The sequence below is a fragment of the Pristiophorus japonicus genome, unplaced genomic scaffold (assembly GCF_044704955.1).
Source record: "Pristiophorus japonicus isolate sPriJap1 unplaced genomic scaffold, sPriJap1.hap1 HAP1_SCAFFOLD_29, whole genome shotgun sequence".
Lineage (NCBI taxonomy): Eukaryota > Metazoa > Chordata > Chondrichthyes > Pristiophoridae > Pristiophorus > Pristiophorus japonicus.
Window position 1 is genome coordinate 6,166,725 of NW_027252668.1, and position 22,965 is coordinate 6,189,689.

The 22,965-nt window shown below is 47.3% G+C and overlaps 1 protein-coding gene across 2 annotated transcripts in view; it reads left to right on the forward strand.

Annotated features, from left to right (window-relative positions):
- The first annotated feature begins 2,668 nt into the window (after window positions 1-2,668).
- The window catches only part of LOC139248263 (zinc finger protein 551-like), a 359,795-nt gene continuing 339,498 nt past the window's right edge, over window positions 2,669-22,965 (forward strand). The window contains exons 1-3 of one of the 2 annotated variants that reach the window (XM_070872039.1): window positions 2,669-2,871; window positions 8,126-8,227; window positions 18,990-22,295. In XM_070872039.1, coding sequence (XP_070728140.1) covers window positions 19,097-19,966 — 870 coding nt within the window. In that variant the 5' untranslated portion in view covers window positions 2,669-2,871; window positions 8,126-8,227; window positions 18,990-19,096 and the 3' untranslated portion in view covers window positions 19,967-22,295. Of the gene's footprint in view, window positions 2,872-8,125; window positions 8,228-18,989; window positions 22,296-22,965 lie in introns of those variants that run through there. The other variant, XR_011591022.1, reaches the window with a different exon arrangement.

A 22,965-nucleotide genomic window follows, 5' to 3' on the forward strand; every position in this document is an offset into this window, starting at 1 on the left:
GCCACAGGAATCGGTGCTGGGACCACAACTGTTTACAATATACATAGATGACCTGGAAGAGGGGAAGAGTGTAGTGTAACAAAACTTGCAGATGACACAAAGATTAGTGGGAAAGCGGGTTGTGTAGAGGACACAGAGAGGCTGCAAAGAGATTTAGATAGGTTAAGCGAAAGGGCTAAGGTTTGGCAGATGCAATACAATGTCGGAAAATGTGAGGTCATCCACCTTGGGGAAAAAAAAACAGTAATAGGGAATATTATTTGAATGGGGAGAAATTACAACATGCTGTGGTGCAGAGGGACCTGGGGTTCCTTGTGCATTAATCCCAAAAAGTTAGTTTGCAGGTGCAGCAGGTAATCAGGAAGGCGAATGGAATGTTGGCCTTCATTGCGAGAGGGATGGAGTACAAAAGCAGGGAGGTCCTGCTGCAACTGTACAGGGTATTGGTGAGGCCGCACCTGGAGTACTGCGTGCAGTTTTGGTCACCTGACTTAAGGAAGGATATACTAGCTTTGGAAGAGGTACAGAGACGATTCACTAGGCTGATTCCGGAGATGAGGGGGTTACCTTATGATGATAGATTGAGTAGATTGGGTCTTTACTCGTTGGAGTTCAGAAGGATGAGGGGTGATCTTATAGAAACATTTAAAATAATTAAAGGGATAGATAAGATAGAGGCAGAGAGGTTGTTTCCACTGGTCAGGGAGACTAGAACTAGGGGGCACAGCCTGAAAATATGGGGGAGCCAATTTAAAACCGAGTTGAGAAGGAATTTATTTTCCCATAGGGTTGTGAATCTGTGGAATTCTTTTCCCAAGGAAGCAGTTGAGGCTAGCTCATTGAATATATTCAAATTACAGATCGATAGATTTTTAACAATTTAGGGAATTAAGGGATATGGGGAGCGGGCGGGTAAGTGGAGCTAAGTCCACGGCCAGATCAGCCGTGATCTTGTTGAGTGGCGGAGCAGGCTCGAGGGGGTAGATGGCCAACACCTGTTCCTAATTCTTATGTTCTTATTAATGTTGGGGAAGTCCAGAACCAGGGTTCACAGTCTACGGATAAGGAGTAAGCCATTTAGGACCGAGATGAGGAGAAACTTCTTCACCCAGAGAATGGTGAACCTGTGGAATTCTCTACCACAGAAAGTTGTTGAGGCCAATTCACTAAATATATTCAAAAAGGAGTTAGATGTAGTCCTTACTACTCGGGGGATCAAGGGGTATGGCAAGAAAGCAGGAATGGGGTACTGAAGTTGCATGTTCAGCCATGAACTCATTGAATGGTGGTGCAGGCTCGAAGGGGCGAATGGCCTACTCCTGCACCTATTTTCGATGTTTCTATTCCAGATTGCAGTGAGCTATTTAAAATACAGGCCAGGGGCTCGCACAGCACATGTCCCATCTCCCGGAGGACCCTCGGGTGGATATTATACGGCCCTGCTGCTCGATCTATTTTCAAGTTCTTAATTTTTTCTAACACAATCTGGTTATATAAGTTAATGTTACTGATGAAACTTGTATTAAATTCCAATATTCAAGGGTGAAGACTGATGCAAAGTACTCATTTAATATTTCCGCCATACTCAGTGAGTCCTTTGCAACCTGTCCTTGAACACCCTTCAGTGGCCCAAAACAGTCTTTGATAGTTCTCTGACTCTTCACATAATTCAAAAAGCTCTTCCCATGACTGCCACCGTTGTCCACAATCCTTTTTTCCATCGAATAGCAGCCTTCGTTTTCTTTCGTTGTTCCTTGTATTCACCCTATTTATTTGAGTGTTAAATGATTTAATTTATAGAGACATTTCTGTTTATATCTGATTTGTCTTTGTACAGAGCCAGTCGGCCACCTTGGCTTTTTCTCACCACATGTCTATCTTTTGATTTTGTCTACATGTTGGTTTTCAACATTTTTAATCGTATTCTTAAAAACTTTCCATTTATATTCAACATCGGTCGCATCAGCACCGAGGAGGGTTGGCCAATTTACCTGTTGCAAGTCCTCTGCCATTTTGGAGAAGTTTGCCCGTCTGAAATGTGGCGCGAGTCGCAGGTTCTCAGTCCCTTTGGTTCTCCCGGCCAATTGGGAGCGTATAATGTGATCAGTGTTGCCCAGATGTTCCCCCACACCAGGTCAGGCTCACTACTAAACACCAGATCCAATATATCACTTTCCCCAGTTACTTCATTAACATGTTGAGTCAGGAAACAGTCCTGTATATTGTCAATAAATCTTTCAGCTGCACTTCCCCCAACAGCAGGTAAAGCAGCGTGCCCCTGAATGTCAGGGCAATAACAATGAGCTTCCCTCAGGTTAATTCTCTCTCTGTCCCCCCACACAAGCTGCCTGAGCGGCTGAGTATTTCCAGCACCTTCTGTCTTTATTCTCTCAGATTGCAGCATTCCCGCTGCTGAGCTCAGGGGCTGTGTGGGCGGGGGCTGACGTCACACAGGGCGGGCGGGGCCATGTCCCGCGCGCTGCCGGGCTCGCGGAGTGACAGTTCAACTGCCCCGGGTTCAAATCAGGAGCCACGTGACCCCGCGTGGTTCCTTCTGCAGTCCTCTGGGCGGGGCTCTGTGGTGGAGCGGAACTGGGATTGGTGCAAGGGGCTGTCAATCTCCTGTGTGCAGCCAGGGTGACCGGGGCGGCGCTCTGTCACTGGGGGAACTGGGCTCACGGACTGAGAGCGGGCGGCTCAGCCCGAGAGCTGAACAAACACCGGGAGGGACTTTAAAGTGTAACAGTGCCGCTTTGGAACTGTGCACAGAAAATGGCGCATTGCCATCTACATGAGGGAAAATGCGGAAGTGTCAGATCTGATGTTTGCTGTCACACAGGGCGGGACTTTAAAGTTTAAATTAAAGTGTTTGTAAGTGAGCACAGAAACCGAGGTTAGATTACTGTCATCGTCAGGTCCCGGGAATGTGCTGACCCGGACAGTGTGTAACCCGGGGGCCCAGTGAGATCAGACAGTGTGTAACCCGTGGGCCCAGTGAGATCAGACAGTGTGTAACCCGGGGGTGGGCCCAGTGAGATCAGACAGTGTGTAACCCGGGGGCCAGTGAGATCAGACAGTGTGTAACCCGGGGGTGGGCCCAGTGAGATCAGACAGTGTGTAACCCGGGGGCCCAGTGAGATCAGACAGTGTGTAACCCGGGGGCCAGTGAGATCAGACAGTGTGTAACCCGGGGGCCCAGTGAGATCAGACAGTGTGTAACCCGGGGCCCAGTGAGATCAGACAGTGTGTAACCCGGGGGCCCAGTGAGATCAGACAGTGTGTAACCCGGGGGTGGGCCCAGTGAGATCAGACAGTGTGTAACCCGGGGGCCCAGTGAGATCAGACAGTGTGTAACCCGGGGGTGGGCCCAGTGAGATCGGACAGTGTGTAACCCGGGGGCCCAGTGAGATCAGACAGTGTGTAACCCGGGGGCCCAGTGAGATCAGTGTGTAACCCGAGGGCCCAGTGAGATCAGACAGTGTGTAACCCGGGGGCCCAGTGAGATCAGACAGTGTGTAACCCGGGGGCCCAGTGAGATCAGTCAGTGTGTAACCCGGGGGCCCAGTGAGATCAGACAGTGTGTAACCCGGGGGTGGGCCCAGTGAGATCAGACAGTGTGTAACCCGGGGGCCCAGTGAGATCAGACAGTGTGTAACCCGGGGGTGGGCCCAGTGAGATCAGGCAGTGTGTAACCCGGGGGCCCAGTGAGATCAGACAGTGTGTAACCCGGGGGCCCAGTGAGATCAGGCAGTGTGTAACCCGGGGGCCCAGTGAGATCAGACAGTGTGTAACCCGGGGGCCCACTGAGATCAGACAGTGTGTAACCCGGGGGCCCAGTGAGATCAGACAGTGTGTAACCCGGGGGCCCAGTGAGATCAGACAGTGTGTAACCCGGGGGCCCAGTGAGATCAGACAGTGAGTAACCCGGGGGCCCAGTGAGATCAGACAGTGTGTAACCCGGGGGCCCAGTGAGATCAGACAGTGTGTAACCTGGGGGCCCAGTGAGATCAGACAGTGTAACCCGGAGGTGGGCCCAGTGAGATCAGACAGTGTGTAACCCGGGGGCCAGTGAGATCAGACAGTGTGTAACCCCGGGGCCCAGTGAGATCAGACAGTGTGTAACTCGGGGGCCCAGTGAGATCAGACAGTGTGTGCCACGTGCTAGTCAGAGTAGGAATCGCAGGATAGCGCAGATGAATACGTGGCTTGAGCAGTGGTGCAGCAGGGAGGGATTCAAATTCCTGGGGCATTGGAACCGGTTCGGGGGAGGTGGGACCAGTACAAACCGGACGGTCTGCACCTGGGCAGGACCGGAACCAATGTCCGAGGGGGAGTGTTTGCTAGTGCTGTTGGGGAGGAGTTAAACTAATATGGCAGGGGAATGGGAACCAATGCAGGGAGACAGCAAAACAAAAAGGAGACAAAAGCAAAAGACAGAAAGGAGATGAGGAAAAGTGGAGGGCAGAGAAACCCAAGGCAAAGAACAAAAAGGGCCACTGTACAGCAAAATTCTAAAAGGACAAAGGGTGTTAAAAAAACAAGCCTGAAGGCTTTGTGTCTTAATGCAAGGAGTATCCGTAATAAGGTGGATGAATTAACTGTGCAAATAGATGTTAATAAATATGATGTGATTGGGATTACAGAGACGTGGCTCCAGGATGATCAGGGCTGGGAACTCAACATCCAGGGGTATTCAACATTCAGGAAGGATAGAATAAAAGGAAAAGGAGGTGGGGTAGCATTGCTGGTTAAAGAGGAGATTAATGCAATAGTTAGGAAGGACATTAGCTTGGATGATGTGGAATCTATATGGGTCGAGCTGCAGAACACCAAAGGGCAAAAACCGTTAGTGGGAGTTGTGTACAGACCTCCAAACAGTAGTCGTGATGTTAGGGAGGGCATCAAACAGGAAATTAGGGGTGCATGCAATAAAGGTGCAGCAGTTATAATGGGTGACTTTACTATGCACATAGATTGGGCTAACCAAACTGGAAGCAATACGGTGGAGGAGGATTTCCTGGAGTGCATAAGGGATGGTTTTCTAGACCAATATGTCGAGGAACTAACTAGGGGGGAGGCCATCTTAGACTGGGTGTTGTGTAATGAGAGAGGATTAATTAGCAATCTCGTTGTGCGAGGCCCCTTGGGGAAGAGTGACCATAATATGGTGGAATTCTGCATTAGGATGGAGAATGAAACAGTTAATTCAGAGACCATGGTCCAGAACTTAAAGGCGGCTAACTTTGAAGGTATGAGGCGTGAATTGGCTAGGACAGATTGGCGAATGATACTTAAGGGGTTGACTGTGGATGGGCAATGGCAGACATTTAGAGACCGCATGGATGAACTACAACAATTGTACATTCCTGTCTGGCGTAAAAATAAAAAAGGGAAGGTGGCTCAACTGTGGCTATGAAGGGAAATCAGGGATAGTATTAAAACCAAGGAAGTGGCATACAAATTGGCCAGAAATAGCAGTGAACCCGGGGACTGGGAGAAATTTAGAACTCAGCAGAGGAGGACAAAGGGTTTGATTAGGGTAGGGAAAATGGAGTACGAGAAGAAGCTTGCAGGGAACATTAAGACGGATTGCAAAAGTTTCTATAGATATGAAAAGAGATAAAGGTTAGTAAAGACAAACATAGGTCCCCTGCAGTCAGAATCAGGGGAAGTCATAACGGGAAACAAAGAAATGGCAGACCAATTGAACAAGTACTTTGGTTCGGTATTCACTAAGGAGGACACAAACAACCTTCCAGATATAAAAGGGGTCAGAGGGTCTAGTAAGGAGGAGGAACTGAGGGAAATCTTTATTAGTCGGGAAATTGTGTTGGGGAAATTGATGGGATTGAAGGCCGATAAATCCCCAGGGCCTGATGGACTGCATCCCAGAGTACTTACGGAGGTGGCCTTGGAAATAGCGGATGCATTGACAGTCATTTTCCAACATTCCATTGACTCTGGATCAGTTCCTATGGCGTGGAGGGTAGCCAATGTAACCCCACTTTTTAAAAAAGGAGGGAGAGAGAAAACGGAATTATCGACCGGTCAGCCTGACCTCAGTCGTGGGTAAAATTATATAATCAATTATTAAGGATGTCATGGCAGCGCATTTGGAAAGAGGTGACATGATAGGTCCAAGTCAGCATGGATTTGTGAAAGGGAAATCATGCTTGACAAATCTTCTGGAATTTTTTGAGGATGTTTCCAGTAGAGTGGACAAGGGAGAACCAGTTGATGTGGTATATTTGGACTTTCAGAAGGCTTTCGACAAGGTCCCACACAAGAGATTAATGTGCAAAGTTAAAGCACATGGGATTGGGGGTAGTGTGCTGACATGGATTGAGAACTGGTTGTCAGACAGGAAGCAAAGAGTAGGAGTAAATGGGTACTTTTCAAAATGGTAGGCAGTGACTAGTGGGGTACCGCAAGGTTCGGTGCTGGGTCCCCAGCGGTTTACACTGTACATTAATGATTTAGACGAGGGGATTAAATGTAGTATCTCCAAATTTGCGGATGACACTAAGTTGGGTGGCAGTGTGAGCTGCGAGGAGGATGCTATGAGGCTGCAGAGTGACTTGGATAGGTTAGGTGAGTGGGCAAATGCATGGCAGATGAAGTATAATGTGGATAAATGTGAGGTTATCCACTTTGGTGGTAAAAACAGAGACAAACTATTGTCTGAATGGTGACAGATTAGGAAAAGGGGAGGTGCAACGAGACCTGGGTGTCATGGTACATCAGTCATTGAAGGTTGGCATGCAGGTACAGCAGGCGGTTAAGAAAGCAAATGGCATGTTGGCCTTCAAAGCAAGGGGATTTGAGTACAGGGGCAGGGAGGTGTTGCTACAGTTGTACAGGGCCTTGGTGAGGCCACACCTGGAGTATTGTGTACAGTTTTGGTCTCCTAACTTGAGGAAGGACATTCTTGCTATTGAGAGAGTGCAGCGAAGGTTCACCAGACTGATTCCCGGGATGGCGGGACTGACCTATCAAGAAAGACTGGATCAACTGGGCTTGTATTCACTGGAGTTCAGAAGAATGAGAGGGGACCTCATTGAAACGTTTAAAATTCTGATGGGTTTAGACAGGTTAGATGCAGGAAGAATGTTCCCAATGTTGGGGAAGTCCAGAACCAGGGGACACAGTCTAAGGATAAGAGGTAAGCCATTTAGGACTGAGATGAGGAGAAACTTCACCCAGAGAGTGGTGAACCTGTGGAATTCTCCACCACAGAACATTGTTGAGGCCAATTCACTAAATATATTCAAAAAGAAGTTAGATGAAGTCCTTACTACTAGGGGGATCAAGGGGTATGGTGACAAAGCAGGAATGGGGTACTGAAGTTGCATGTTCAGCCATGAACTCATTGAATGGCGGTGCAGGCTAGAAGGGCCGAATGGCCTACTCCTGCACCTATTTTCTATGTTTTGTTTCTATGTCACCCGGAAGCCCAGTGAGATCAGACTGGTGTAACCAGGGTAGGATGGGCCCAGTAAGTTCAGACAGTGTGTAACCCGGGGAGGATGGGCCCAGTGAGATCAGACAGTGTGTAACCCGGGGGCCCAGTGAGATCAGTCAGTGTATAACCCGGGGAGGATGGGCCCAGTGAGATCAGACAGTGTGTAACCCGGGGACCCGGTGAGATCAGACAGTGTGTAACCCGGTGGCCCAGTGAGATCACGACAGTGTATAAGCCCGGGGCCCAGTGAGATCAGACAGTGTGTAACCCGGGGGCCCAGTGAGATCAGACAGTGTGTAACCTGGGGAGGATGGGCCCAGTGAGATCAGACAGTGTGTAACCCGGGAAGGATGGGTCCAGTGAGATCAGACAGTGTGTAACCCGGGGACCCAGTGAGATCAGACAGTGTGTAACCCGGGGAGGATGGACTCAGTGAGATCACACAGTGCCGGTTTGTCTAAGCAATAGACAGTAAATTCCGCAGTTTTGTTAAGAACTCTGGCAATTTGAGTGATGCTCCCGTTGGCTTGCCGGGGAAATGACAAACTCCAACAAGAATACTCAACCCTGAACTTTCAGTTTTAATAAGCGTCAGAAAAGTATACATTACATTCCACTGCACACCGTCAATATTTGTCTCATTTTCTGCCCTGCCATTATTAGATCTTCCGGTGACTGATGGAGTGATTGAGAAAGTTGTGAGAGCACCAACCAGAGATAACCCTTCTGATTCAAAGAGCTTTCATAGATCGACAGGGGCGAAAGGTAAGAGAGAGTCCCATTGACTCAGATACACCCTGGTCCTGGGGATGGACTAGGGAGAAAGGTCAGAGAGAGTCCTACTGACCCAGATATACCCTGGTCCTGGGGATGGACTGGGGAGAAAGGTCAGAGAGAGTCCCATTGACTCAGATACACACTGGTCCTGGGGATGGACCACTGAGAAAGGTCAGAGAGAGTCCCATTGACTCAGATACACATTGGTCCTGGGGATGGACTGGGGAGAAAGGTCAGAGAGAGTCCCATTGATACAGATACACACTGGAGATGGACTGGAGAGAAAGGTCAGAGAGAGCCCCATTGACTCAGATACACACTGGTCCTGTAGACAGTACACAAAGATTACAAGGTAAGGCAGGAAATGATGGGAATGAGATTGGGAGAGTGTGACCACCGAGCACAATTATCCAGCAGGAGGTCGTGCAGTGGGACATGAAATAAGATCAGTTTCTGTCTCTGAACACACAGTCACATTGAATCGTGTGTGTTTTTAGAGTAAATTAAGTATCACAGTGTTGAGGTAAGTGCAGTAGAGGTTGTATACATGGACTTTGAAAAGCCATTTGATAAAGTATCACATAATGGACTGGTTTGTAAAATTGAAGCACATGGTGTTAAAGGGACAGTGGTAAATTGGATATGTAATTAGCTGAGGGACAGGGGGCAGAGAGCAGTGGTGGACCGATGTTTCTCCAACTGCGGAGAAGTTTACATTGGGTCAACCAGGTGTCGCAATTGATGCCTTTGCTTTTCTGCTTAGATTTTAAATGACCTGGTCTTCGCGATCGGGAGTGGACCTTCGAGGTTTGCTGAGGGCAAGAAAGTTGATTGTAGTAAATGGTGAGCAGGATCGCAGCAGACTTTAGAAAGGCACAGACAGACTGGTGAACTGGACTGAAACATGGCAGATGCAATTTATTATAGCTCAGTGTGAAATGATACACTTTGGGAAGTTCAACATGGAGAAGCAGTATAATGCAAACGGTACTATTTTGAGGGGATGTAAGAGCAGAGAGACCTGGTGGTAAATATCCACAAATGTTTGAAGATGGAAGGGTAAGCTGATAAGACATTTAAGAGAGTGTATGGCATCTTTCACTTTGTAAATGGAGCACTAAACATAAAAACAAGGAGTTCAGTGCTAACCCATTACAAATCAGTGGTGAGGCTGGAGTATTGTGTACAATTCTGAGCAACACACATTAGGAAGAATGCCAAGGTGTTGGAGAGGGTACAGAGGAGGTTTACCAGGATGATACCTGAGACTTCAATTATGTGGAGAGATTAGTCATGCTTGACCAATCTTCCAGAATTTTTTGAGGATGTAACTAATAGAGTGGCTAAGGGAGAACCAGTGGATGTGGTGTATTTCGAATTTCAAAAGGCTTTTGACAAGGCCCCACACAAGAGATGTGCAAAATTAAAGCACATGGTCTTGGAGGTAATGTATTGACATGGATAGAGAACTGGTTGGCAGACAGGAAGCAAAGAGTAGGAACAAATGGGTTCCTTTCAGAACGGCAGGCAGTGACTGGTGGGGTGCTGGAAGGTTCCATGCGGCTGGGGGAGTCGGTGGTTGTGGAGGGGGCATGGGGGGGGAGGTGCTGGGGTGGCTGATCAGCCATGATCTTGTTGAATGGTGGTGCAGGCTTGAAGGGCCGAAGGGCCTACTCCTGCACCTATTTTCTATGTTTCTATGCTGGGACCCCAGCTATTTACAATATACATTCATGATTTAGACAAAGGAATTGAATGTAATATCCCTACATTTGCAGATGACACTAAACTGGGTGGCAGTGTGAGGAGGAAGCTAAAAGGCTGCAGGGTGACTTGGATAGGTTAGGTGAGTGGGCAAATGCATGGCAGATGCAGTATAACGTGGATACATGTGATGTTATCCACTTTGGTGGCAAAAACAGGAAGGCAGAATATTACCTGACAGATTAGGAAAAGGGGAGGTGCAACGAGACCTGGGTGTCACGGTACATCAGTAATTGAAAGTTGCCATGCAGTTACAGCAGGTGGTGAAGAAGGCAAATGGCATGTTGGCCTTCATAGCGAGAGGATTTGAGTATAGGAGCAGGGAGGTTTTACTGCAGTTATACTGGGCCTTGGTGAGGCCACACCTGGAGTATTGTGTACAGTTTTGGTCTCCTAACTTGAAGGACATTCTTGCTATTGAGAGAGTGCAGCGAAGGTTCACCAGACTGTTTCCTGGGATGGCGGGACTGACCTATCAAGAAAGATTGGATCGACTAGGCTTATATTCACTGGAATTTAGAAGAATGAGAGGGGATCTCATAAAAATATATACAATTCTGACGGGATTGGACAGGTTAGATACAGAAAGAATGTTCTCGATGTTGGGAAAGTCCAGACTCAGGGGTCACAGTCTAAGGATAAGGGGGTAAGCCATTTAGGACCGAGATGAGGAGAAACTTCTTCACTCAGAGAATTCTGAACCTGTGGAATTGTCTACCACAGAAAGTTGTTGAGGCCCGTTCGTGAGATATATTCAAAAGGAATTAGTGGTGGCCCTTACGGCTAAAGGGATCAAGGGGTATGGAGAGAAAGGAGGAATGGAGGACTGAAGTTGCAAACATGCTCAGCCATGATCATATTGAATGGTGGTGTAGGCTCGAAGAGCCAAATGGCCTACTCCTGCACCTCTTTTCTATGTTTCTATAAGTTGGGATTGTTGCCTTTAGAGCAGAAACGGTTAAGAGGAGATCCAACAGAGTTATTCAAAATTGCGAGAGATTTTTTATAGAGCAAGTCGAAAGAAATATTTCCTCTGACCAGTTGGGCTGTAAACAAAGATCACAGTTTTAAAATAATCAGCTAAGGAACTAGAGTGGAATTAGGAGAATGTGTTTTATGCAGAGGTTTCAGATCTGGAATGTACCACCTGAGAGACTGGTGGAAGCAAACTCCATAGGAACATTCAAAAAGCAATTGGACCTGTATTTTAAGAGGACCCATTTTCAGGGTTTTGGGGACAACGCTGGGGTGTGGGCTTAGTTGGGACAGCTTTTCACCAACCAGTACAGATTGGATGGGCTAAATGGCCTCCTATGTTGTAAGATTGGAAGGGGTTTGATCGAAGAGGTGACTCCAGTCTGAGGCAGAGCCCAGCAGATATACACCATCTCATTTTCTGTTTTATTTCAGATTTCCTTCCTCTGCAGTATTTTGCTTTTGTATTAGTGGAAATCTGGAACTTTCTCCACCCAAAAAGCTGTTGAGTTTGGGGTTCATTTGAAAATGTCAAAACTGAGATTATTAGATGTTTGTTGGGCATTAAGATTCTGGAACCAAGGAAGGCCCATGGAGTCAAGGTACAGATCAGCCGTGACCCAGTTCAATGGTGGAACATGTTGGAGGGGTTGAAGGGCCACCTCCTGTTGCTATGTTGCGATGTAGTCCTCCCACCACTGGCGGCGGTGCAGTGAAGTATTCTTGCTCCCCACGCAGGCGCAATGTCGCTCCTGCAATGAATCCGGGGATTCCCAATGGGCGGGGTTTGCCTCTTGCGCCGGCCGGGCGGATGGCGCGGGCCAGTGTGCGAGTGACGGTAAGGAACAGAAGGGTTGCCCGGGTTACCGGGGCGGGGCCGTTGTGTGAGTGACGGTGAGGAACAGGAGGGTTGCCCGGGTTACCGGGCGGGGCCGGTGTGTGAGTGACGGTGGGGAACAGAAGGGTTGTCCGGGTTACCGGGGCGGGGCCGTTGTGTGAGTGACGGTGAGGAACAGGAGGGTTGGTGAGGAACAGGAGGGTTGCCGGGGCCACGCTCTGTCACTGGGATAACGGGGCTGTGTTGAGCTCACAGATTGAGAGCGGGCGGTTCAGTCCCAGACTTTATCACACACGGAGGGCCCGGGAATGGAACAGTGACGGGCTGGAACAGCGGGCAAAATGGCGCATCGCCGTCTGCAGGACTGAACATGTGGCAGTCTCAGGTCTGAGGCTTTCTATCAGAGGTCACAGTCTAAAGGATAAGGGGGAAGCCATATAGGACCGAGATGAGAAACTTTTTCACCCAGAGAATTGTGAACCTGTGGAATTCTCCACCACAGAAAGTTGTTGAGTCTAGTTCGTTGGATATATTCAAAAGGGAGTTAGATGTGGCCCTTATGGCTAAAGGAATCAGGGGGAATGGAGAGAAGGCAGGAGTGGGGTACTGAAGTTGCATGATCAGCCATGATCATATTGAATGGTGTTGCAGGCTCGAAGGGCTGAACGGCCTGATCCTGCACCTATTTTCTATGTTTCTATGTGAAAGAGGGGAGGAAATGAGGCTTGCGCAGGAAAGAAGGTTCCTTGAATGAACACATTGTGAGGCTGTTTTGTGACTCGTCTGTGTGCGGTTAAAAACATGAAATGGAAATTGGCACATCCAATGACACTTATATTGCCAATAGTGCTTTCTAAGTTAATCTCTATATCCTAAACCGAATATCCTATTGACTGCCCTAACCACAAATCCCAATCGTAACAAGTAACCACAAGCCACAACCACTAACCTCTAAACCTATTATACCCAGCCCCTAACCAAGGCTAAGAACATAAGAAATAGGAGCAGAAGAAATAGTAGCATTCAATAAGATCATGGCTGATCTGATCTTGGCCTCAATTCCACTTCCCTGCTCTCTCCCCATTACCCTTGACTCCCCTATCCTTCAAAAATCAATCCATCTCCAACTTAAATATATTCAATTACTCACCCTCCGCTGCTCTCTGGGGTAGAGAATTTCAAAGATCACGAATCTCAGAGAAGAAATTCCTCCTCAATTCCGTTTTAAATGGGCGACCCCTTATTCTCAGATGGTGCCACCTAGTTCTAGATTTCCCCACAAGTGGAAACGGAGATCAGAGGGGGAGCTAAAGACATGATAAGGAAGTAGTTAAACAATTATTTGGATGCAAGTAATACTGCAAGGTATGTTAGTAACAAGTAATTGTAATTAACTAACCCATCAAAATTAGCAAATACAACTACAAAGATCAGAACATTTCAAAGGCGATCACATGTAGTCTGTTTGGAGTTCTACTAACTGCATTCAAAAATGGTTAAACAATACAGAAAATAGCAGATTTCCAGTCTTCAGTAAGATAGTTCTTTTGAGGGTTGGTTGAAAGGAATGTCAAATGAGTGTAAAGTGAGACACTCCGGTTCAGTCTATGACACCCACAAACCGTATACTCAAACGAAAGAAGCTTGGGATTTGATGTGGTAAAAGATGAACTGCGTGAGAAGTGAAATAATCTCGAGGAAGAAAAGGCCCAAAATGGAAGGAAAGAGAACATTAATTAGTCGTCTCTTATTATGGCGAAATCAAATATTCAACACACGGTGTTTGAAACAAGCTGATTTATTTAATATTTATAATCAATCTCCACCACGGTTATAGGGGTTATTAAGAGCAGCCGAAACAGTCTAACTGCCAGAATGAACATGATTCAGTGCCCAATGCAATCACAGTAAATCCGATTCCATTCACTAACAGGATCTTCCGATGGCAGCGTATTTACCCAGCATTCCCGGCGACGGAGAATGTGCTGAACTCACACTACAGGATCCCAGTACGCAAGCGTGGGACCTGGCTTTGTGTAGGGCATGCGCGGTGCGTATAATGGCGGAACGGACTCAGTGAGAATCTGTTCTGTACAAGCGGCCATTTTCAGCGTGGCAGAGGGGAGTAATGGACCATCGGGTAGTCGGGAAGGCTTCATAAACAATTGGTGCCCGTCGGAAGCCCGGAATAACAACCTGAATATCGGCGATTGCAGCTTCGAGGCTTTCTCCCGGTCACAGGCCCAGGGTAATGGCGGCCATCTTTGTATAGGAAGGCAAGTTCGGTGATTCGCCATCTTGCTTCATTGAGCAACCAAACGCATGCGCGGCCATCTTGGTGCAGGAGCAATGTGAAATGCGTTAGTGTCTTTCCAACCGTTCCTCGTGGTGAAAGCAACAACTTAGTTATTTTATTCTCACTCTGGACACCTCGGATTTCTTACCCTCTCTCCTAAAGGCGCTGCTCAGTGCTAAGCTTACAGTTTACATGCCAGACAATTGTAACAGGAAAGCCCCAGAGCGGTACACTCCCAGGGTTAGAATCCCTATGTACAGTCTCAGGGTTGGAATACCCGTGAACAGTCCCAGGGTGATTATCTCATAAGAACATAACATAAAAAAGAGGAGCAGAAGTAGGTCATTTGGGCCCTGGAGCCGGCTCTGCCATTCAATAAAATCATGGCTGATCTGATCATGCACTCAGTTCCACTTCTCTGTCCCCTCCCCATAACCTTTACTCCCTTATTGTTCAAAAATCTGTCTATCTCCACCTTAAATATATTCAATGACCCAGCCTCCTCAGCTCTCTGGGGCAGAGAATTTCATAGATTTGCAACCGTCAGAGAAGAAATTTCTCCTCATTTCAGTTTTAAATGGGCAGCCCCTTATTCTGAGACTATGTCCCCTAGTTTTAGTTTCTCCTATGACTCTGGATCAGTTCCCATGGAGTGGAGGGTAGCCAATGTAACCCCACTTTTTAAAAAAGGAGGGCGAGAGAAAACACGGAATTATAGACCGGTCAGCCTGACATCGGTAGTGGGTAAAATGATGGAATCAATTATTAAGGATGTCATAGCAGTGCATTTGGAAAGAGGTGACATGATAGGTCCAAGTCAGCATGGATTTGTGAAAGGGAAATCATGCTTGACAAATCTTCTGGAATTTTTTGAGGATGTTTCCAGTAGAGTGGATAAGGGAGAACCAGTTGATGTGGTATATTTGGACTTTCAGAAGGCGTTCAACAAGGTCCCACACAAGAGATTGATGTGCAAAGTTAGAGCACATGGGATTGGGGGTAGTGTACTGACATGGATTGAGAACTGGTTGTCAGACAGGAAGCAAAGAGTAGGAGTAAATGGGTACTTTTCAGAATGGCAGGCAGTGACTAGTGGGGTACCGCAAGGTTCTGTGCTGGGGCCCCAGCTGTTTACACTGTACATTAATGATTTAGATGAGGGGATTAAATGTAGTATCTCCAAATTTGCGGATGACACTAAGTTGGGTGGCAGTGTGAGCTGCGAGGAGGATGCTGTGAGGCTGCAGAGCGACTTGGATAGGTTAGGTGAGTGGGCAAATGCATGGCAGATGAAGTATAATGTGGATAAATGTGAGGTTATCCACTTTGGTGGTAAAAACAGAGAGACAGACTATTATTTGAATGGTGACAGATTAGGAAAAGGGGAGGTGCAAAGAGACCTGGGTGTCATGGTACATCAGTCATTGAAGGTTGGCATGCAGGTGCAGCAGGCGGTTAAGAAAGCAAATGGCATGTTGGCCTTCATAGCGAGGGGATTTGAGTACAGGGGCAGGGAGGTGTTGTTACAGTTGTACAGGGCATTGGTGAGGCCACACCTGGAGTATTGTATACAGTTTTTGTCTCCTAACCTGAGGAAGGACATTCTTGCTATTGAGGGAGTGCAGCGAAGGTTCACCAGACTGATTCCCGGGATGGCGGGACTGACCTATCAAGAAAGACTGGATCAACTGGGCTTGTATTCACTGGAGTTCAGAAGAATGAGAGGGGACCTCATAGAAACATTTAAAATTCTGATGGGGTTAGACAGGTTAGATGCAGGAAGAATGTTCCCAATGTTGGGGAAGTCCAGAACCAGAGGTCACAGTCTAAGGATAAGGGGTAAGCCATTTAGGACCGAGATGCGGAGGAACTTCTTCACCCAGAGAGTGGTGAACCTGTGGAATTCTCTACCACAGAAAGTTGTTGAGGCCAATTCACTAAATATATTCAAAAAGGAGTTAGATGAGGTCCTTACTACTAGGGGGATCAAGGGGTATGGCGAGAAAGCAGGAATGGGGTACTGAAGTTGAATGTTCAGCCATGAACTCATTGAATGGCGGTGCAGGCTAGAAGGGCCGAATGGCCTACTCCTGTACCTATTTTCTATGTTTCTATGTTTCCTCTCTGCATCCACCTTGTCGAGTCTCCTCATTATCTTATGTTTCAATAAGATCATTTCTTCTGAACTCCAATGAGTAGAGGCCCAACCTACTCAACCTATTTTCATAAGTTAACACCCTCATCTCCGGAAACAACCCAGTGAACCTTCTCTGAACAGCCTCCAGTGCAAGTATATCCTTCCTTAAATATGGAGATCAAAACTGCATGCAGTACTCCAGCTGTGGCCTCACCAATACCCTATACAGTTGTAGCAGGACTTCTCTGCTTTTTACTCTATCTCCCTTGCAATAAAGGACATCACTCCACTTGCCTTCCTGATTACTTGCTGAACCTGCATACTAACTTTTTGTGTTTCATGCACGAGGACCCCCAGGTCTCCTGCAACAGGTTGCAATTTTTCTCCAATTTAATTATAATTTGCTTTTCTATTTTTTTGTGCCAAAGTGGATAACCTCACATTTTCCCACATTATACTCCATCTGCCAAATTTTTGTCCACTCACTTAGCCTGTCTATAACCCTTTGCAGATTTTTTGTGTCCTCCTCACAATTTTCTTTCCCACCCATCTTTGTATCATCAGCAAACGTGGCTACATTACACTCGGTCCCTTCATCCAAGTCATAATATAGATTGTAAGTAGTTGAGGACTCAGCACTGATCCCTGCGGCACCCCACTAGTCACTACTTGCCACCGGAAAATGACCCATTTATCCTGACTCTATTTTCTGTTAGTTCGCCAATCCTCTATCCATGCTCATATATTACCCCCAACCCCATGAGCTCTTATGTGGCACCTTATTGAACGCCTTCTGGAAATCCAACTAGATAACATCCACTGGTTTCCCCTTATCCACCTTGCTCATTACATCCTGAAAGATCTCCAGCAAATTTGTCAAACATGATTTTCCTTTCATAAAACTATGTTGAGTCTGCTTGATTGAATTGTGCTTTTCCACCTGTCCCGCTGCTGCTTCCTTAATAATGGATGTACAGTCCCAAAGCTGCAATCCCCATGTATCATCCCAGGGTTGAAATCCCATGTACAGTCCCAGGGTTAGAATCCTCATGTACAGTCCCACGGTTTAGAATCCCCAGATACAGTCCCAGGGTTTAGAATCCCCATGTACAGTCCCAGCGTTGGAATCGTGTGACTGTACAGAGAAAAATTGAGGCCTTGAATCTGAGTTGAAAAACAATCATCGAAACATGATTCAATTTGTATACGAAACTATTTGAAATCAAATCAAATGAATTGTTGCATGTATCATAATTTCTTTTGCGCCAAATGGGAAAGAAGTGATGTGTGGGCTGTGCAGGATTGTTTGTGCCTGATTACACAGCGTGACCCTGGCTCTCCACTCCAAATGCGCTTCATTAGGTTCACAGTCTGATTGACACTTCTAACTGACTGGATGGACCTCGCCCTTTAAACCCCATCAGAGAAATAAACATTTATAAAGCACTGGTTAGGCCTCAGCTCGAGTATTGTGTTCAATTCTGAGCTCCAAACTTTGGAATAATGCCAAGCTTTTAGAGAGGTTGCAGAAGGAATGGTCCCAGGGATGAACAACTTCAGTGTTGTGGAGAACTGGAGAAGGTTTTCTCAGGAGAGCAGTAAAGGGTAAAAGGAGATTTGATAAGAGATGTACAAAATCATGAACAATTTTGTTTCCAGTGGCATTATTGTAGGTAACCAGAGGAGTCAGAGTTCCGATGATTGGCAAAAGAACCAGAGGTGAGATGTCGGATCGTTTGTTAGCCAGCGAGTTGTTATCATCTGGAATGCACTGTCTGAAAGGGTGGTGGAAGCAGATTGAATAGTAACTTTCAAAACGGAATTGGATAAAAACTTGAAGGGAAAAATATACCAAGCAAAGGGGGAAGAGCTATTGAACAGCTCCACAAAAGAGCCAGCATTGACACGATGGGCCAAATGGCCATCTTCTGTGCTGTACCACTCCCTGACAATGGCAGATGATCTTACCCAGAGTGCTCCATGTGGGGAAATATGCCCTATCTCCATCAGCAGGGGGACAGCGTGTTGGTGCAGGAAGGGCTGGTCTCCGGAGAGCGCTTTCCTGAGACTGAGCGGAGCGAGCATAGCCTCAGCAACACCGAGTGCGGCTCTCAAGCCCCAGGTAACACCAAGTGCGGCTCTCAGGCCCCAGACAACACCGAGTGCGGCTCTCAAGCCCCGGGTAACACCAAGTGCAGCTCTCAGGCCCCAGACAACACCGAGTGCGGCTCTCGGGCAACAACGAGTGCGGCTCTCGGGCCCTGAGTCAGAGCCGCCAGGCCCGGCACCAGCAAACCCCAGGGAGAGTGCCACCCCCACACCAGTAAGACAACAACTTGCATTTATACAGCAGGCCCAGCAATTCCCAGCCGCTCTGTATCAGGGAGGGCGCTGGATGTGGAAGTCACTCCCTCACCTCCTGTGTGGGTCTGTTTGTTGCATCAGTTTGAGCTGGAGTGGGGAGGAGGGAGAAGCTGCTGGGTTTCAACCCCAGTACTTCTGGGCCCAGTGGGACCAACAATTTCCCATGTGGGACTGTCACGGGAGGTGGGTTCCCTTCCCTGATGGACAATCATGACCCAGATGTGTTTTTACGACAAACTGGCAGCTTTCGTGGTCACTTTTTTCTCGTGCTGGCCCCACAAATGACCAGATTCATTAAGCTCAATTTCACAACCTGCCTTTGTGTTTTTGTGGTTCTCTCTCATTCACTTTTTCCTGTTTGAAATTCACTTTACAGGGTGTTAAAAGGGGAGGATTTGTAGACTGGAAGCTCAAACCTAAGATCACATCAAGATCTGACAGTCACTCGATACATTGGGACCGGAATATCATCAGCTTTTGACCATGGAAGCAGAAGACATCGTTCACAGTGGGGAGAAACGGTACACGTGCTCTGTGTGTGGACAAGGCTTCAGCCGATCATCCAAACTGGAGAGACACAAGCGCAGTCACACTGGGGAGAAACCATGTAAATGTGGGGACTGTGGGAAACGATTCAACTACCCGTCCCAGCTGAAAATACATTGGCGAGTTCACACTGGGGAGAGGCCGTTCACCTGCTCCGACTGTGGGACGGGATTCAATCGGTCATCCCATCTGCTGAGACACCAGCGAATTCACACTGGGGATCGGCCGTTCACCTGCTCAGAGTGTGGGAAGGGATTCACTCAGTCATCCAGCCTGCTGCTACACCAGCGAGTGCACACCGGGGAGAGGCCTTTCACCTGCTCTGAATGTGGGAAGGGATTCACTACATCACCCAACCTGCTGACACACCAGCACACTCACACTGGAGAGAGGCCGTTCGTCTGCTCTGAGTGTGGGAAGGGATTCACGACATCATCCTACCTGGTGACACACCAGCGAGTTCACACTGGGGAGAGGCCGTTCATCTGCTCTGAGTGTGGGAAGGGATTCACTCAGTCATCCAACCTGCTGACACACCAGCAAGTTCACACTGGGGAGAGGCCGTTCACTTGCTCCGACTGTGGGAAGGGATTCACTCAGTCATCCAACCTGCTGATACACCAGCAAGTTCACACTGGGGAGAGGCCATTCCCCTGCTCTGACTGTGGGAAGGGATTCACTCGTTCATCCAACCTGCTGAGACACCAGCGAGTTCACACTGGGGAGAGGCCATTCCCCTGCTCCGACTGTGGGAAGCGATTCAGTCGGTCATCCCACTTGCTGAGACACCAGCGAATTCACAAGTGACTGCAGTGGTTGGATTCTGCTAATCACATCCGGGACTGAATCGTGTTCATTCTGACAATTGGGATTTATAACTCCTGTAACGCTGATGTTAAATATTTGATATATCGACACATAAATTAGTGTTGCTTTCAACACATTGCTGTCTTTCTCACCTGAGTGTTTCTCAGCTCCAGCCAGGTGATGCTAAAGGACAATCTGGGGGGAGGATCATACAGGGGGAACAAAACTTCAGCCTGGACACAGTCCTTCAGGGCCACACTAAGATCACCTCATTCTTCTGAACTCCAATGTGTATAGGCTCAACCGATCGTCATAAGTCGAACCCCCTCATCTCCGGAATCAACTCTGGAATCTGCAGCAGTCATGAACAAGGACCTGAGGCTTATTAAAAGACACATATTTCATTACAGACAAGGTTACACTGGGAGAAATGTTCAGTTAGAACATAAGAAACATAAGAAATAGGAGCAGGAGTAAGCCATTTGGCCTCTCGGGCTTGCTCCGCCATTCAATACATCATGACGGAACTGATCATTGACTCAGTTCCACTTCCCTGCACGCTCCCCATAACCCTTTACTCCCTTACCGCTCAAAAATCTGTCTATCTCCGCATTAAATATATTCAAAGACTCAGCCTCCACAGCTCTCTTGGGCAGAGAATTCCATAGATTTACAACCCTGAGAAAAAATTCCTCATCAAACAGTTTTAATTGGGCAACCCCTTATTCTAAGACTATGTCCCCTAGTTTAATTTCCCGTATGAGTGAAAATATCCTCTGCATCCACCTTGTCGAGCCCCCTCATAATCTTATGTTTCGATAAGTTCACCTTTCATTCTTCTGAACTGCAATGTGTATAGGCCCAACCTACTCAACCTATCTTCATAAGACAACCCCCTCATCTCCAGAATCAACCTAGTGAACCTTCACTGAACAGCCTCTAATGCAAGTATATCCTTCCTTAAATACGGAGACCAAAATACAGAGTCCATTACAGGCAAAATGCCGAGCAAACCAGCAGCACACTGGCACCTTAACAGTGTCTCATCGGTCTGCAGGCTTTTCTTAAATAGATTTCCTGAGTGGATATAAACTTATACCAGGTTTGCAGGCGTGATGCTCTATTCACATATTGGAGGAAGAAGCGATGCTGTGGGGTACATGCTAAGTCCAGTAGCTGGAAGTGATTAACAGACTGGGTTTTGTGTTTAGTGAACCCGGACATGTTATCAATACCAGCAAAATCGAAGCCCGTGGAATAACGGGGACATTGACAGCATGGATATGAAAGTGGCTAAGTGACACAGAGTAGTGGTGAACAGTTGTTTTTCAGACTGGAGGAAGTGGTGTTCCCCAGGGGTCGGTAGTAGGGCCATTGCTTTTTTTGATCTATATTAATGACTTAGACTTGGGTGTACAGGGCACAATTTCCAAATTTGCAGATGACACAAAACTTGGAAGTATAGTGAACAGTGAGGAAGATAATGATAGACATCAGAAAGACTTAGGCCTAGACGTTCCACTTTTTTTGCAAGATACCGCCCACTTAACGACCATTTTAACACTGAGATGAGGCGTAACACCCAGAAATCGCCCAACTAGCAACAAAATAGAAACTAACGCCCATGTATCGCTCACTTATCGGCCAGCATTACTTTTGGCATGTAGTTAATGCCGAGAATTAATAATACCGCCCGCCCACTTTTTTTTGCCATAAAGATCAGAATGAGTGAAACTAACACCCATAATATCGCCGAGCGTTACTTTCGGCACATCGGCCAGATATCACCGAAAATATCGCTCGCTGAAAAACCCACTGAGAAAAAGTTGCTCTCACCTGAACTAAACCCAGCGGTATGGACGCCATGTTGTAAATCGGAGGTCAGTTCATATAAAATGCTGCTTCAAGTTCTGGGGAGTTTTGATGTACTGTGCAGTTTTGTAAGGTGATTTGAACATTTGAACAAACATCTTATCATACTGTGGACGATTTGAATTTATTTTAGGTGTTTAGTAGGTAAATTTATTGTTTGTAACCAATCGGTATAATACTGATTGTGATTGTAATGGGGCCTGTAATTTCTCAGCCTGTCTTGATGACTACGCACGTGCTGCAGACTAGAGATGGCAGACGGTATATTCAAGAGCAATATGTGCCCAGTCAAAGGGTAGGCACACTGAGGAGGAGGACAAGAACTTACACCCCACGCACTTACAGGGAGAAGCGGTCTTATCTGAGACAATGCGCAACAGGGTTATGTGAAATAAAAAGCATTTAATGAGAACATTTGTATAAAATCATAATTATAACTGTAAAAAAACACCCCACCTCACCCCACAACAAATTGAAGACATTTATATCATTCATAAAAGTGTTCACATTTCAAACATAACTTCATAATCAAAGAACACAAATGCAATAAAACAAGGTCACCCCCCCTTCCCCCAAACCTCCCAACAAAATAGTAACCACAACATAAAAATACTGTGACCAATACAACTCCTGCGGCTATTCACCTCACTTGCCTTTCCTCCCCGCTTCTCCCCACCTCTACCCCTTCCCCTCCTGACTCCAAGCCACTTGGCCGAGGAGCTGTTCAGGCATTGCTTCACTGGGGGGGATGGCGGCAGAACCGCTGGTTGGCCGGATACGGGAGAGGATGGTCCCAAGGTGGGAACATCCTCTGAGCCAGAAGATCTTCCTCCAGGCTCTCGTGTCATTGGCAATGGGGGTGTGGTACCTTGGGGTGCAGTGCCACGCTCTGGGACTACTGGGAGCCCTCTGCCACCAGTGTTCCTGGCTATCACCTCCAGGGCCTCTGCCATCCGTGCCACGTACTCGGTCATGGTCGAGGACATGTTGGCCAGCTGTTGGGATATGCCCCCCATTGTCTATAAGATCTGCTGACCTATGTCAACAATCCTCCTGGACAAGTGTACCATGACCCTGCAGAGATCTGCCGCTCGTGGAGCAGACCTGCTGCGTCGAACCAACCTCCG